General features: G+C 40.5%; 1 protein-coding gene across 1 annotated transcript in view; it reads right to left on the reverse strand.

Annotated features, from left to right (window-relative positions):
- Window positions 1–907: 907 nt before the first annotated feature.
- whrna (whirlin a) overlaps window positions 908–16809 on the reverse strand; it is a 344555-nt gene continuing 328653 nt past the window's right edge. Inside the window, exons 13-14 of the mRNA XM_055225688.1 lie at window positions 14995–15117; window positions 908–1090 (exon numbers count right to left, since the gene is read on the reverse strand). Of these exons, the coding sequence (XP_055081663.1) occupies window positions 908–1090; window positions 14995–15117 (306 nt within the window). The remainder of the gene's footprint in view (window positions 1091–14994; window positions 15118–16809) is intronic.

A 16809-nucleotide genomic window follows, 5' to 3' on the forward strand; every position in this document is an offset into this window, starting at 1 on the left:
CCCATAAGCAGCCACAAAACACTGTTTAAATTTTCAGAGGATTGTGATGTCAGAGGTAAAAACTCTGTGCTATTTATGAGTCCTTCACCCACAGATTCATTCTAAGTATTAATGCCTGCATGCATTACAATTGCATGATCACGTTAACATGTTGGGCATATTCCATACTTGGATAACATTAGATTTTCTCCCAATTCCCTCTGTTGCCAGTAGATGGAGCCTTACACCCGATTCCAGTATGGGAGTGCCCAAGTTGAAAATAATATCTAGTTAAATACTATCTTCATTTTAAGTTCTATAACATGAAATCAACAACATGTTTAAGGCCAATAACTATACAAATACTGCATAATATGTGTCCCTTACGCCAAATAAAGATGTGAAAGCACACTCAAATGGAATTGAGTAGCAACAGGCCACAATTTCAGGACAACCAACAACTTTTTAAGGAAGAACATTATTATCTTCTGTAAATCGCACATGTTTATACACTTCTCTTAAATCAAATAGTGGAACATTGTTTTAAATGTGTGGGATGGGAGCAAATACAAAAGTGGGACAGGTGGTTACCCGAGTCATTTATAATCCTGAACACTGCCTGGAGGAGGCCCCAAATCCTCTGGTCCAGTTCGACAGGAAGGAGCCATTTTGAGTTCTGTTTGTGCAAAGTCTGGATCAGTCCTGGGATCAGTCCTGGGTCTGGATCAGTTGTGAGTAATGGGTCTGGATGAATCCTAGGTCTGGGTGAGTCGTGGTTCTCGTTTCAGTCCTGAGTTCTGGGTCTGGATCAGTCCTGGTCTAGATCAGTCCTGAGTCTTGGATCAGTCCAGGGATCAGTCCTAGGTCTTGGATAAGTCTTGGTTCTTGGATGAGTCCTAGTCTGGATGAGTCCTCGGTCCTGCCACAGCTATAGAGCCACATTGTAGTCTGAGACCCTGAAGTCCACGTAGTCCCTGTCTTTGGTTTTGAAGGCCTGGGCGATGATGCGGGCGGCGTCCCGGTGCTCACGGCCTCTCAGGGACAGACCGTTCACTTCCAGCAGCACCTGGCCCACCTTCAGCTGACCACAGTTATGAGCCGAGCCCCCCCGCTGAGGAGAGAGAGAGAGAGAGAGAGAGAGGAGAGTTAGTATGAAGGGGATACAGGCAGGATGAAGTGCACTGAGGAGAGTGGGTTACAGTGGAGCAAATAAGTCGGTTTAAAAAGATCTTTAAACTAACATAAAATCTTGATGGCAAATGTGTCCATTTTCAAAACCGTGAAAGATAAATAATGACACAAAAAACTACCTTTAGGGGGTTCCGGCGATGCGCCGAGCTGAGTAGACGTGTGTTTTTCGGCTCTGCACCGGATGTCTTGTTAAATAGGAATTTCTGACTCGTTTTGAATATAAATTGCCTCACTGGGTGTGTGATGTCGTTAGATGACTTTTTCAAACAATCTGGCACAAGTAAGAAGAGAGAAATGGGCAAACGCGGACCTAAGGCTAAAGCTAGCTGTAACGACATGTTAGCAAGCAACAGCCAAGCGGACGAGGTCATGGGCGACACCGAGGACGCAGGCCTAGCGAGTGACCATCGAGAGGAAAACGATTCTATCGTGGATAAGGTTACTGCTAATATATCCCAAATATTGGATGACAAGCTGAAACCTTTGAATGAGCTCTCTGGTAAATTCGACAGTCTGATCGAGAGGATGGATACGGTGGAACAGAGGGTGTCGGATCTGGAGGATGCCGCGGTCACGAGCGAGCCCCGTATTAGCGCTTTAGAGGCCCAGCTTCAGAGAGCACTGGAGAGACTGGAAAGTTTTGAGAATCAGAGCCGTAGGCAGAACGTAAGAATCATTGGGCTGCAAGAGGGTGCGGAGGGTGCTTCGCCAGTGTTTTTTTTTCAAAAGTGGATACCAGAGGTCCTGGGCTTGCAGCGGGATATGGTGATCGATAGAGCACACCGCAGTGGCCCACAGCTGAGACGTGCGGGCGCGGCGGGACCGCGCGCTGTCTTGGTTCGGCTGCACTATTATGCTGATGCGCAGAGGATTCTCCGTGCTGCGAGGGCGAAAGGTAACGTGGTGACGGCAACAGGTACAGTGTCCTTCTACCAGGATTTCTCAGCGGCCGTGGCGAAGAAGAGACAGGAGTCCGCTGATGCACGGAGAGCGCTCCGAGACGCGGGGGTCAGATATTCCTTTTTGTATCCAGCTATTGTCAAGATATTCAACCCCGATGGCTCCAGTCTCTCCCTCAAGACCACAAAGGAGGTGAAGGACTACGTGATGAACCTGCCGGGAACCAAATAAATGGAGGTGCAACGATTCATACTTACAACGCAAATCGATTCCTGAGGCTTATTACTGTAGCATTAGTTGATTATTAACGAGCCACTATGTGTATGCTTGATTTTATCCGGTGCGGGGTGTTTTAGAATTCCCCTTATAGCTGTACTTTGGAGTAGGGTACACCTAGTTCGTTGCTTTTGGTTTTTGTTTTGTTTTCATATTTGTTATTTTATTATTGTTATTCATTATTTTTATTTATTTTATTTTATTATTTTTTTTTTTTTTATCTCATCTCTTATGAGAGGGTTGTTTGGTCCAGGCCTTGTGTTGAGGTTTTGCCTGGTACTAGTTCTGTGGAGTTTAGGTTTGGGGTTGCAGGCTGGTTTATTGTACATTTGGCAGGTTAAAAAACAAAAAAAAACAAAACAATATTTACATAAATTATATTTAATATGTCACTAAAGGTAACCACTTGGAATGTAAAGGGGTCCAATAATGTTGTTAAGAAAAAGTCCATTCTGAATACCTTGAAAAAAGATTCAGTCCAAATTGCTTTCCTGCAAGAAACTCATCTTACTGATGACGAGCATAGGAAGTACTGCAGAGAATGGGTGGGTCAAGTTTTCTATTCATCTTACTCTACAAATAAAAGAGGTGTCTTAACCTTAATACATAAGAACCTCCCATTTACTGCTATAGTTACCCATAAGGACAAAGAAGGAAGGTATATTTTTGTAAAAGGTGTGTTATATGGGGAAAATGTTCTTCTTGGTAATGTTTATGCCCCAAACATACAGGATGAGGAGTTTTATACAGTGTTACTTGGGCAATTGTTGGACATGGAATGTGATAATGTAATACTGGCAGGGGACTTTAACTGTGTGTTGTCCCCAGAGTTGGACAGACTTCCTCCACAATCTACTTTAACTAGGAATTCTAAAGCACTTTTGCAAATTCTTAATGAAGTAGATCTTGTTGATATTTGGCGGCATCATAATCCACTCCTGAAACATTTTACTTTCCATTCATATCCTCATATGTCGGCATCCCGTATAGATTATATTTTCCTATCAAAACGTATATGCCAACTGGTTGAACAGGTAGCTATAGGCCCTTTGGGTCTCTCTGATCATGCCCCTGTATTCCTCAGTATGCAGCCCTTGCGGTTTATCGAGCGATCTGTGTCCTGGAGAATGAATACACTGCTCTTTTTAGATGATACATTTGTGAAATTCATAACAGAGCAAACAACATTGTTTCTAGAGTGCAACGATAATGAAGGGATTGACTCAAGAACCTTGTGGGACTGCTATAAGGCTTATATGAGAGGTATGATTCTCTCGTTTACAGCTAATAAGAAAAAAGAAAGTTTAGCAAGACAACTGGAACTGGAAAACACCTTAAAACAACTAGAGAAACACTATTATGAAACACAGTCATCTGAAACACTAACTGAGCTCAAAGTGATTAGAACAACTTTGACTAACTTAATAACACGTAAGGCTGAAAAAGATATTCAGTTTGCCAAACATAGGATGTATGAATCAGCTAATAAGCCCAACCGTTTTCTAGCTCGTATTGCAAGAAATGCTCCTTCAAATACTTTTATAACAGCAATTATGGACTCTAATAACGTGAGGTGTGTAGGAAACAGAGAGATTAACACAAGCTTCAGAGATTTTTACATAAAATTGTATAGTTCTGAGAGTGACACTTCAAGGCTTAAATCAGGTTTTTTTCTGGATAACCTGGAATTTCCCAAGCTATCTGATAGTCAACTTAATATGTTGGAGTCACCTATAACTCAGCTAGAGGTGGACAAAGCAATATCTACACTTCAGTCTGGGAAATGTCCTGGGCCTGACGGCTTTCCAGTAGAGTTTTTTAAAACCATGAAGGCGAAAATAGGCAGCTTATTACTTAGAGTTTATAATAAATCTTTTGAAGAAGCCAGGCTCCCTAAATCTATGTATCAGGCTAACATTACACTTATACCTAAAAAGAGTAAAAATGTAGAATTATGTTCATCATACAGACCCATCAGCCTTCTTGGTGTTGATAATAAAATACTTTCAAAAATTCTTGCTCTCAGGTTGGAGAAAGTAATGTGCTCATTAGTGGAAGCTGATCAAACAGGTTTCATTAAGGGCAGAAACTCTTACTATAATACGAGGCGCCTGTTCAATATTATTCACTTTCTCAACTGTAATAAAATGCCTGGTGCGGTAGTTTCTATGGATGCCGAAAAGGCGTTTGATAGAATTGAATGGGAGTATGTCTTTGAAATAATGGGAAGATTCGGCTTTGGACCAAATTTTGTGAATTGGATCAAATTACTATACAAAGCACCAGCGGCCTCTGTTTTAACTAATGGCCTGCTGTCCCCTCCTTTTGAACTAGGCAGGGGTACAGCTCAGGGCAGCCCCTTGTCACCATTACTCTTCGCTTTGGCCATTGAACCCCTGGCTATGGCCATTAGACAAAATCCAAATCTTCATGGGGTCACAATTGGGGATAAAGAACATAAAATACTGTTGTATGCAGATGACATCCTTCTGACATTGACTGATCCATCTAAATCTCTACCAGTACTGATTAGCTGTGTCGAAGAGTTTGGCCTTATATCCGGATACAAAGTGAACTTTGATAAATCTGTTATTATGACTCTGGCAGATTCAGGAAATGTTGAGCCTAAATATGTTAAGCCCTTTCGCTGGGAGCCGTCAGGTTTTATATACCTGGGAGTTAGGGTTACACCAACATTGAGTCTTTTATACAAAGAAAACATTAATGGAATGATTGTGGGTCTTCGTGAGATGTTGACAAGATGGAAGGCTCTACCAATCTCATTCCTGGGACGAATTAATCTTATAAAAATGATTATCCTACCCAAAATATTGTACCCTACTAGTATGCTCTTTGTGATTTTAAAGTCTGAAGATATAAAAGTAATTAACAAAGCAATGGTGGACTTTATTTGGGCAGGAAGGAAACCAAAACTCAAGTTAGAGACACTTCAGTTGCCCAAAGAACAAGGAGGATGGGGCCTACCTAATGTAGAGTATTATGTCCTTTCAATGCAAGCTAGGATTATTTCTGTCTGGATACATGAAAATGCAGACCTGCCCTGGTTGAATATTGAGGTTGTTTTGTGCAAACCATCATCACCTGTCAACTTGTTGGGGAGCAAACTAAACAGTGTAACAGATACAGTTAAAGGTAATCCTCTACTTTATAATGCCCTATGGGCGTGGGGAAGACTAAGAAAACTGTTTAAAAGTAATCAGCCATTCCACATTTTATCGACTTTGATAAATAATCAGGACCTATTGCCACAAACTATAGGAACAAGTTTTACAGGATGGCACATTGCTGGGATTCATAGGTTTTTTGATCTCTTTACAAGGGGAGAATTCAAATCTTTTGAATTCCTGAAATCTCAATATTCTTTACCAAATAAAGATTTCTATAAATATTTGCAATTAAGGCATTATGTACAGCAAAAAGCTAAATCTCTTAAGCTTACACCAGAGTTGTATCATCTGGAGGTATTTCTCATTAATAATAAAGAGCATAAGCATTTTATATCTAAGTTTTATTTGGAAATATATTCCCTCAGTGTGGATAAATTGGCATGGTTAAGAAAATCTTGGGGAATTTTGCTTAAAAGTGAAGTTGATTCACAGCAATGGGACAAAATCCTAACCTTGCCATCTAAAATCTCCATTTGTAATAGGTTTAAAGAACTGCAGTACAATATTCTGCATAATGTATATATTTCTCCAAATATTTATAGTAAGTACAATGTGGGTACATCGCCAAATTGTCAAAAGTGTAAAATTCATGTGGGCACGAGGTACCACTGTTTATGGGAATGTGCTTACATCCAAACATTTTGGAATGAAGTCTGTGCCAATATTAGTAAAGCTATAGGTCAGCAGGTGGCAGGAAACCCAATGATGTGTTTACTGGGACTTATCCCTCCTTCACTGGCACAACATGAGCATATTGTTCAATCATTCTTAATGATGGCTAGGAAGAGCATTATGGTAAAGTGGGTGGGTGATGATCCTCCCTCTGTTTCCCTGTGGAAATCTCTGATGTCCGACCTCTTGTCTATGATCAAACTTGGATATTATATTGATGGAAATTCTCAGCTCTTCATGGACAGATGGAAGAAGCCACTGGAAGCAATTGGACTTAAATCTCAAATAGACTCAAATGGACAACCACTTTGGACTTGAACCACTACACACTTTTATGGATCCTGGATTGGAATATTTTATATAGATGTTTTCTAGACCAGCCTGTAACCTGTACTGTTCGTTTGTGTGTTTCATGTTGTATGTAAAAAAAGTAAGAAAAGTTATAAATAAATAATATAAAAAAAAAAAAACTACCTTTAAAACAATTTAAAATATACAAATATGTAGAGAACATGCTTTCATGAAATTTATGTCCTGGGACACTTCACATACGACCCAACAGGCTTGTGGTTGTAGGCATTTCCACATGGTTCTAGACTTCCCCAAGGCTCCACACCACCGTCCCACCACCAGCGTCATCAAGGGTTTGAACATTCAGATGGTTTAGCAGTATAAATATCTCAGTTATTGTGGACCAAAAGCTGTGCTTTGATCCATGGGTTGAGGCTGTCCAAAAAAAAAAAAAAAAAATCCAACAAGAATGTATTCTTTGATGCAAATTGACACCATTAATATTTTTTCTAAAATGGTTTCCCTCTCCTTGACAACCAAAAATAGATTTGCTAGTCTGGTCAAAGTGGTCAGCATGATCTCAGGGCATCACACACAAACATGGATTTTGCTTCTATTTCCTTCCACTGGCTGCACTGGTGCTTGCATTTTTATAAGAGTCTTGACCAAGTACACAACAGTATGCACAGGACTATGCTCGAATCCCCGACCCTTTCATTCTGTAACCTGGAGTCTGATTTAGTCATTAATTATCTATTTGTTGAATTATTTGAAATCATGTTACTGATATTCACACATCTGTGATCTGTTCTGTTTTCCCCTAAATGTTCATAAAGGCGACTGAACATAAGAGCAGACAGGCCTCTGCCCAGGGCTGTTTGTTTGGGTGAAATGGCTGTGATAATGTGCTGTCCATTCTCACAGACAGATCATTTACCTGCTACACCTCACCACAGAGGATCCTCTCTCTCCGCTCTTCTCATTCTCTCCCCGTCTCCTCCATCCTCTTTTCTTTCCCTCCTCTTTAACTTTCTCTGCTTTCCCTCGTCGCTGGAATTGTCTCTTCTCTCCCTCTCTCCTCTTCTTTCATCTCCTCCTACTCCCCTCTCTCCTCTTCTTTCATCTCCTCTTACTCCCCTCTCCTCTCCATTCTTCTTAGTCTTACGTCTCCTCTCTCCTTTCTATTATATCCCCTTTCCTTTTTCTCTCGCCCATCTCCCCTCCCTGCCCCCTCTATCTCCTCTCCTCTCTTGTCTCTCCACCCTCCTCTTTTCTCTGTCCTGTATCTCCCTCCTTCCTCTCCCTCACATCAGAACACACAGGGGGAGGTGTGCGAGCAGAAGAAATGGCTGTGTACTACTACGACTACTACTACTGCTGCTATTGCTAACCTCAGTAGTGTCACCTTCAGTATGCTCTGCTCACATATGTTATATTATTATTATTATTATATATATATTGTTAATAGTTAGCAGTTATAGGTTTATCACTGTTGTTAGTTTGTACTGTTCTGCACTTTTATTTTTACATTTATATAATGCTGTTTAATGTTCACGTTTAATTTGATGATTGCTGTACAGTTCTTGTAAAGCATATTGTGTGGCACTGAAATATACATTATGTGTAAAATGGCTCTTTCTTAAATGGCTCCATCTTAGACTTCTCAATGTACTACACCTTATTTGGACAGAGACCCATGTTTACTAAATTTCAGTACATATACCAATATGTACTCATACATTGATACTGACTTGACCTATTCAAGCTCCTCACCATTGTCTCTCTGAGCTCCTCCACCACCACACACCCACCTGTGCTCTCCCATCAGCCAATGCCTACCTGCTATTTCCCCCCACCAGGGCTAGACCATAAACCGTGTAAAGAAGAATCTGTTCCATTTTTGGAATTCCGGCGGCGAGTATCATAGCAGCCCAAGAGCCGATCTGGAATGAAGCTGTAACACCCTTTCCTGCCCGCACCACTGATTTAGCAGTTAGCGAAAGCTTAGCAACGCTGTCAATCAAACCTGTTGCTAACCCTAGCAGGAGTGACCTCCGGAAAAGAAGATGCTTGATTTGACTGTTCTTGATGTTCGTATCTTGATTCGTGGACAAAAGAGCAAAATAAAACACACCAGCATTATGTAGAGCGAGTTAAAACGAACATTTAAAGACCAAAATGGACGAGGCTCACTGCAGCAGTTACAGAGCGAGGGGCCACAGTTTTCAATGTAAAGTGAAATGGTGCTACAGTGGATGGTGCTGGAAGCTCGTCCACGATCAATTCCTATTTGCAATGTGGCTAGCACGTTAGCAATGTCCATTTATATATACAGCCTATAGTCCTGGGGGGACAGAGCCTTCTCTGCTGCTGCCTCCACCCTCTGGAAGTCCCTGCCCAAATACATCAGAGACTCATTCACACTCACCATCTGCCTTCAAATATGGCATCTCCTTTTTTATCTGTTTCTTTCAAGCATTATGTATTATTTTATTGTGTTATGCATTATTTGTTACTTGGCATCTACTGTTTTAGAACCATCTACTGGCAGCAGAGGGAAGTACAATGGGGAAAAAAACTAATGTTAGCTAATGACAAACATGCCTCAACATGTTAATACAAGCAGGTTGAAATAATAAATGCAATTCAACAGCAGAAATGCTTAAAATGATTCTGGCAATGATTTATGGTCTTAAAAACTGTGCAGGGTTTCTAACTGTGACTCAACAATCTCAGAGGCAAAGGACTTTTTACAAAGTATTACTGAAGCATGTCCTTTAAAAACCATTGTTCCTTTTAATGCTTCACAGAAAACCCTTTGCAAACAGTACAAGTCTAAAATTCTCTATGGGCCTCATCTGTGGGCCTTAGCTTGGCCTCTGCGGCTGTTCAGAGATTTCTTTTTGCTTTTCATCATTTCTGAATACCTCCATTTTATGAGAAATCTCTCAAATCAAAGTTGAGTATGTGCACTTTAAAAACTGACTATTTGGAGCTTTCTAACATGATATAACATTGTTCCTTCATCATAAACATACTTGAAGAGGTTTTATATGTCATCCATATTTGAGGAATCTAGCGATCTCTGACGTGCCCTATTCAAACTATGGTTAGCAGTGAGATCCTGTCCAAAGATCAGCCCACAAGCCTACGTCAACCATGCTCCCACACGACAATTCTCCATAAATATGAAAAAGCGTGATACAAATCAATATACTACAACTTCACAAACCTGATGCGATGTACTAGTTTCATTAGCAGGATGCACGCTGATTGTGTTGTAATATTGTTCTGAAGGAGGAGTGATTTAGCACGGAGAGAGGAGGGGAAACTCAGAGTCCCAAAAATGAAAGTGAAATTAATTAAAGGTAACATGGGGATCTAAATGTGTTGTGTTAGCAATGAATACACCCTAGAAGTGTTATACTCCATTAAGCGTTTATCCATTATTTAACTGTAGCTTGGAAGGTACTGATTAAAAAAATAAATAAATAAATAAAAAATTCTTGACTTACACATTTTGAAAACGCCACAAAACCTGACCATATTCCAGCCCCAGAAATGTTATGACTTTTCAAGCACAGAGCCACTAACAACATTTTGAGCTTCCCCTGCCCTTTCCCCATATTAAACTTGGATTTGGAGTGGTGTGCCTTGCTCAAGGGCATAATAACTGTGTGTTAGCCTTTCCCAGGTGAGCACAAACCCAGGCCGTGGAACTACAGACCTGAGGCAGCAGTATTATGAATGTTTTGATAGAATAATAACTGCAAAGCCAGAATTTAGTCTTGGGATAAGGCAAAGGTGTCATTTGACTTCTGTGAGAATATGGCATTTTAATGGGAAATATTACTGAAAATAGAGTATGAGTGGTTTTGGAATTTTCACAACTTTTTACAAATATATTTAAAGTGAAGATCCACAAACCTCATTATTAGTATGAAATGTGTCAAAGGGTGAGAAAAGTTTTAAACATTTGTGCTTATTTCCTCTCTCCATGGTTAAAAAAATCAAGTAGTCTATCTTATATTTTACCTATTTACCAATAGCATCTCACCTTAATTCCTAAAATCCAAAAAGGCGTCGTAACGTATTTTAAAGACTAAACAAGGGCACACTCGCTGCAGGAGAATGTTGTTAAAGCAGATCTAAAAAGCACACATAGATTTGGAGAATTGGGCTGTGTTAGCGGTGGTGTTGGTTGTTGTCATGGAAACGTAGTGGCTGTCAGATTTTGTGATGGAGGCTCTGTCAGAAGAACACATCTGGCTCTGTTTGTTCCCCATCACCTCCCCTCCCACACAGCACACAGCCTGGAACATTTTGAAGAAAATTTTGGGCTGGAAGTAACAACATAAAGCTAAAAGCATAAAGTGACATATTGAAGTTCTCTGGTATGGTTTAAGTTCATTTTGATGCTTTTCTAATTATGACTCGCTTCCCTCAGACACGAAGAGAGATAAGAGATACTTAAACTCCTCCTCTTGAGACAGGGGCTCTCCACCCACATGGAGAGAGCGCCACCTTTTTCCGGTCAAGGATTTTGAGGAGTCGATTCTCATCCCAGCCGCCGCTTCACACTCGACTGCAAACCGCCTCAGTGCATGTTAAAAGCCATGGACATCATCATCTGCAAACAGCAGAGATGAGATCCTGTGGTCCCCAAACTGGGCCCCCTCTGGCCCCTGACGGCACTTACAAATTCTGTCCATAAAAACAACAAACAGAACAGGTGACAAAGGGCAGCTCTGGCGGAGTCCAACATGCAATGAACAGGTCTGACTTATGCCGGCAAAGTGAACACAGCTCCTGCTCCGGTCATAAGCAAGAACACATTCGCCCGTCGCCTCCCCCCACAGGCAAAACCAGAGTAATTTAATTCTATATGAATGGTGCCCAGGAGAGATCATCCAACATGCACGGATGACATCTAAAACGTCTTCAGACATATTTCTGATATAACGTTTGTGGTGCCGTAACGTTCATGATGTAGAACACATACCCCTCTTTAAGTATCTTGAAAGGCACTGAGGCATTATTCTGTTATCTTCTATGATCAAAAATCCTACACGATCATATTCAAATGCACAGGTGCTCCACTTTGCTCTCTCATTTACAGTGACTTTGTGTTGTGTCATTAGGAGCACACCTATTATTACAGACTCCTTTCTGCTCTTGGCTCCTCTGTGATTCTGAATGTGCTGATTTAGACGCCTTCTCAAGCCTCTGTGTGTAATCAGACGCTTTCTGCTCCCAATCAGCAGCAAAGCCAATGGGAGGAGGGTGAGGCATGAGAAGAGGGCAAGGCACAGGGACAGTGGTCACGGCTGTACTGTGAAGCAGGAGAGGCCGTCTCACCAACATTCAAAAGGTTTTGTTTGGATATGCAGGACAGGTCAGAATTCTATGGTGGAATTGCAGACTCCAAAAACATCAAGCACAGAAAGATGGATTCTTGCAATATTTGTGAGTTCACACACTCACGAGAATTCATCTTGGCATGTTCCCACAGCTGTGATAAGGCCCGGCAACTGGTGGGCCGGAGACTGGACCAATCACAGAGCAGCATTGAGGTTTGTGTGGAAGCCAAAGGCTAAGTACTCAAACAAACCAAAACACACAGCCTATTTTTCAATTCAGCTTTATTCACATAGCACATTTGAAACAACTTCAGCTGACCAAAGTGCTTCACATACAATTTTGGCAAAAATACAGACTCGTTTGTGAAAGATGTTCAGGGGGAAGCGTTCTGTGCATTTGTTGACAGGGGAAATGTCTGTGTCTGACTGGATGTAACAAAAGATTTTTCGGCTTGTTTTGCGTCGACCAATTAGTCTGAAATTTGACTTTCTATTATAATATCCCACTGAGACAGTTAAAAGTTTTCAGGAGACTGCAGTTTGGAGTTTGGAAATATAAAGTTTGTAACAATGACAAGGCACAATTTGACATGACACGCTACATTGTGTTTGTGCATTAGGCCTGTTTGAGCGAGCGCTCACTCAGAACATGTGCTAATAGCCTCCAATAAAGCGCTTGTTTTGGTCTGTCGAAAATGTTTACCCCTTATGCAGTTGCAGTTATTTAATTCTGAGGTTATCTTTTGACTTTGACATAGTTTTACATCAGTCAAGTGGCAGTTAAAAAGAAAAGTAAAAAATACAGGAAGTAGTGCTGAGTTCTAAAATGGAATACCTCTATGTCTAACTGGGCTCAGGCCACATGAAGTGTAGCACTCTGAACTACACATTTATCAATCTGGAACGGCTAGCACTGAAAGTGATGAGGAAAAGGCAGAAGGTCATGACGATTATTTGAATCTGATTGGCCACATCACAACAGGAGAACAAGCCAAAAAAATCTAACTTTAGTCAAATCCAGTTGAAAGAAAAACACAGACACCTTTGTCAACACTCTGTATGTTTTTCACAAACTAAATAGTCTGGATTTCTTTTGGTTCACTCGAGCAAGTCAACACAAAACTCAATACTGTCTCTGTCATTGGTGAATTTTAACCTTACAGTGGGTGTATCTCAAGATAGATTATTTTTGTGAACTCACAAATATCACAAGAATCCATCTTGCTGTGCAAACGGTGAACCTATGTCATCAACAAAGAAATTTCTATCCAAAATGCAGGGACAATGTATGCACAAGAAAGCATTTTCTGACAGTTTTAACCTCCATTTAACAAAATAAAGTTGTTGTGATTCATTTTTATCTGCCAAAACTATTGAGCAATAGGCTATGTGCAACAGGCTGACTAGTTCCGGTCTCTAGTGACAGTCAGCCAAGACATTTCCGCTCTAATGTTAATCCCTCTGTGATCTTAAGGCTAATATTATTAAATCTTGACAGATCAGGCAGTGGGCAGCGAGCTGTGGGTGTCATTTTACACATGAGATGAAAACAGAGAAAATCACTTGTTAATGTGCAGATTTGAATGGACATTGTCCATATAGACTTTAAAGGTGCACTATGTACATTTTCTGGTGAGGGGTTGGCCACTTGTCTCCATTGAGATGTTATTGCTTAGTTTGGCCTGTTCCCTAATTTGCCATTTAAGTTATATATCTTGCATTTATTAAAGTACAGGTGTTCTGTTGCTAAAATATACCTTAAAACATGCATTCTTGCTATATAAGAGGGCTCGCCTCTCCACGGATATGATATGTAACTCAGCTTGTCTCTATGTAGTCCCCATGGTATAAGATTAACATTCCTGGCAAAGCAATAACATCTCCATGGAAACAAACATGTGGTAAACCTCCATCAAGAAAGTTACAGAGTGCACATTTTTATGATCAAGAAAAAAAAGAAACAGGTCCTTCTGGTTTTACTTCAAAACACTTCAACTTTATCTTCAGTATCCATATTTAAGTTTCATAACATAAACTTACCACAACATTTATACTGCATTATCTGAAGCCTGTCATTCCCCAATTTGAATCACTTACCCAATTTGTGTCAATCATGCTAGTTGTTAGCTTCACCACATTGTCATTATTTTAACTATAAACATACTGGACTGTCTGAAGCCTGTCATTCCCCAGTTTGAGTTACTTGCCCAATTTGCATCAATCAGTCATGCTAGTTGTTAGCTTCACTACATTTTCATAATTTTACTCATCAGGGATAGTTAAAAATGATCTGTTTTTGAGTATTTGAGTTGCAGCCTTTGTTCGCCATTTAGTTAAAGAGAGTGTGCAAAGAAAAATACCGTTTATTTTTAGAAAGGGTAAAAACACTGTATTGCTGTAATCACAATACATATTAAGTATTACTCTATTAATAATAGGTTGATCTCAGTGTTTCTCTGCACTCACCTGTTTCCTCAGTATCTTGTCCATAGACTGTATAAAAAAGTGGACTAGGAGTGTACTGTCACCCGTAGTGTTTGGCTCCAATCAAACAAAGCTCATCGTGGCTAGCAGGTATAAGGGCGATTTTTGGAGCCGAGTTCCATATTTGGTATTCCCACTGCGAATATCATAGCAATCATAGCCAATCCGGAGCAAGGCTGTTGAAGGTAACGCTCCTTCCCACTAGCACCTTTGATTTAGCAGAGAGATGGTACTTAGCAACTCTGTCATTCAAACCTGTTGCTAAGGAGGAAACCTCGTGGAAAGGAGGCACCTGATTAGTCTGTTATTAATGTTCATATTAACAGTTAAAGAGTTTTTCAATAGAAAGTGGAGTCAAAAGCGTGCCCGGCTACTAACAGGCTATGTATGTATGTAAGTATGTGTGTGTATGTGTGTGTGTGTCTGCATCTTATTATAAAGCGTTTTGGTTTTATTTTCCGATAATCAGGAAGGACACTGTTGGCATGCCAGCTGTTCTTAGCTTTACCGTCTGGTTTCTGAAAGTTGTGAAAAGCTTATTGCAGTGAATAATTAGGATGCTCTGAATGCATAAGGTAACAGTAAAAATCAGGTATAGCACCATTGTCGTTTATCCATGAATGTGTTGCCGTAGTAACCCCCTCTGCACTGACCTGTATAGTGACGATGCGGGGAAGTGGCTGACGCGTGTTGGCCCCTCCCTCGATGGCGATGCCCAGGGTGGTTGCGCTCTTCTGCACCCTCACCACAGTGGAGGTGGGCTCCAGCAGGCCGGGCTACAATAGGAGAGAGAAAGAAATGTCAAGAGGGGTCTTTTTTTTCTTAAAGCAGAACCATGTAACTTTCTGGAGGTGGCACGTCACGCCAATTTGGAACATTCTCCATTGAGATAGATAGGTTTACATACTGTGGCTTGCCAAAGGAACAACATTTCCATGAAAACAAGCAGGAAGAGGCGCTCCTCCAGGCCAAATGAGTGGGCTTGTGGAGACGCAAGCCCATCCTCAGATTAAGGACGCGTGTTTCTTATGTTTTTTCAGTACAAAAAACAAAACAAAACATGCTTATATTTTAGTCTATTATTTGGCCCTTTACAGAGTGTTTTTTTTTTGACGATCATAGCAGAGTTGGAAGATGGAGTTTGCATCATCAAGAAAGAGACAGGCCTCCAGCTCTTCCCAAACACCATCAGAGACTCCACATAAAATCAAGAAAGGGAGCAACCAGTAGGGCATAATTAGAGTCCGGCGCCGGAGTCGGACAAGAGTAAACATCGGAACAGCACCTGATAAATGGAGGGAGCTCAGATTTATGATGGGTATAAGAAAAGACCCAAAGTTGTCTTTTCATCTGATGAGAAGGTAAGATATAGCTACGAAATAGGAATAATGGAAAGGGAATAATGTGTCTCGCTTATATTTCCACTTTGTTCCAGATGTGAAAAACTAGTACAAAAACTCTGTAACTTGTGTAATGCTCCTTTAACGAAACAAACAAAAAAAAATCTAGTAAACAAATAAATACTGAAGAATAGACTAAAACTAATATTCTGAAGTTACCTTATGTTAAACTACATTTAGTATATCAAGCACTGGGAGACAGTTTAGACCAGGTCTAGTACTTGATTAGTCATGGTATAGATCTGGTTCAGACTCTGGGGGCTGTTCCACCAAAGCAACTAACAAAAAAGCCAGGCTGCTGTAAATACGTTTGTCATTTTGTCTCTATAAACCAGCTGTCTGACTTTCTTGGATGTTTCTGACTAGATTCAGTATTTTCTTTTTCAAGCAAAAATATCAGTCTGTTTGAAAAACCACTTTCTTGAAAATAAAACAGATTCAAAACAAGTCTCAGTGCGATCCGTTCTAAACATATAATTTCATACATCATTTTTGCAGTGCAGGCTACAAACGTTCCTTTCAAACCCTGACACTACTCCACTTGCATTGTGCTGCTTGAAAGCACATATAAAAGAGACTGCAGTGTCAGAGCGGAGGCACACAGGAGAGAGGCAGAAATGCGCTGAACCATTCTAATCACAAACATTTATCTCCTGTGTCCCGAAAATTCAACCAGGGACACTGTATTTCCTCCTATATATCCCTACCAACCAATCAACTTGCAGTTTATTAATATAAATGCACCATCTTTATCCTCCTCTTTTCAACTCGTCTTCCTAGACAGGGCTTGATACTTAAAATACAGATACACTTGTACCAACCACTTGAACTACTTGGACTTCAGGCATGATGTACGTGTTGCCATGTTTGAATTTTTTCCTGTAACTCATAATAAGAAAAAAACAAACTGAAACTTGACAATACTCCACAATCTTATTAAAGTGCCTATATTACTGTATTTTCTGATTGATGTTAAAATGTTTCCTTGTCACAAACATACCCAAAGTTGTGTTTTGTTTTATGCACAAGCTTAACACACAAACTCTGCATATTTAGGTGGAGGTTCCT

Source organism: Periophthalmus magnuspinnatus, chromosome 12, assembly GCF_009829125.3.
Source record: "Periophthalmus magnuspinnatus isolate fPerMag1 chromosome 12, fPerMag1.2.pri, whole genome shotgun sequence".
NCBI lineage: Eukaryota > Metazoa > Chordata > Actinopteri > Gobiiformes > Gobiidae > Periophthalmus > Periophthalmus magnuspinnatus.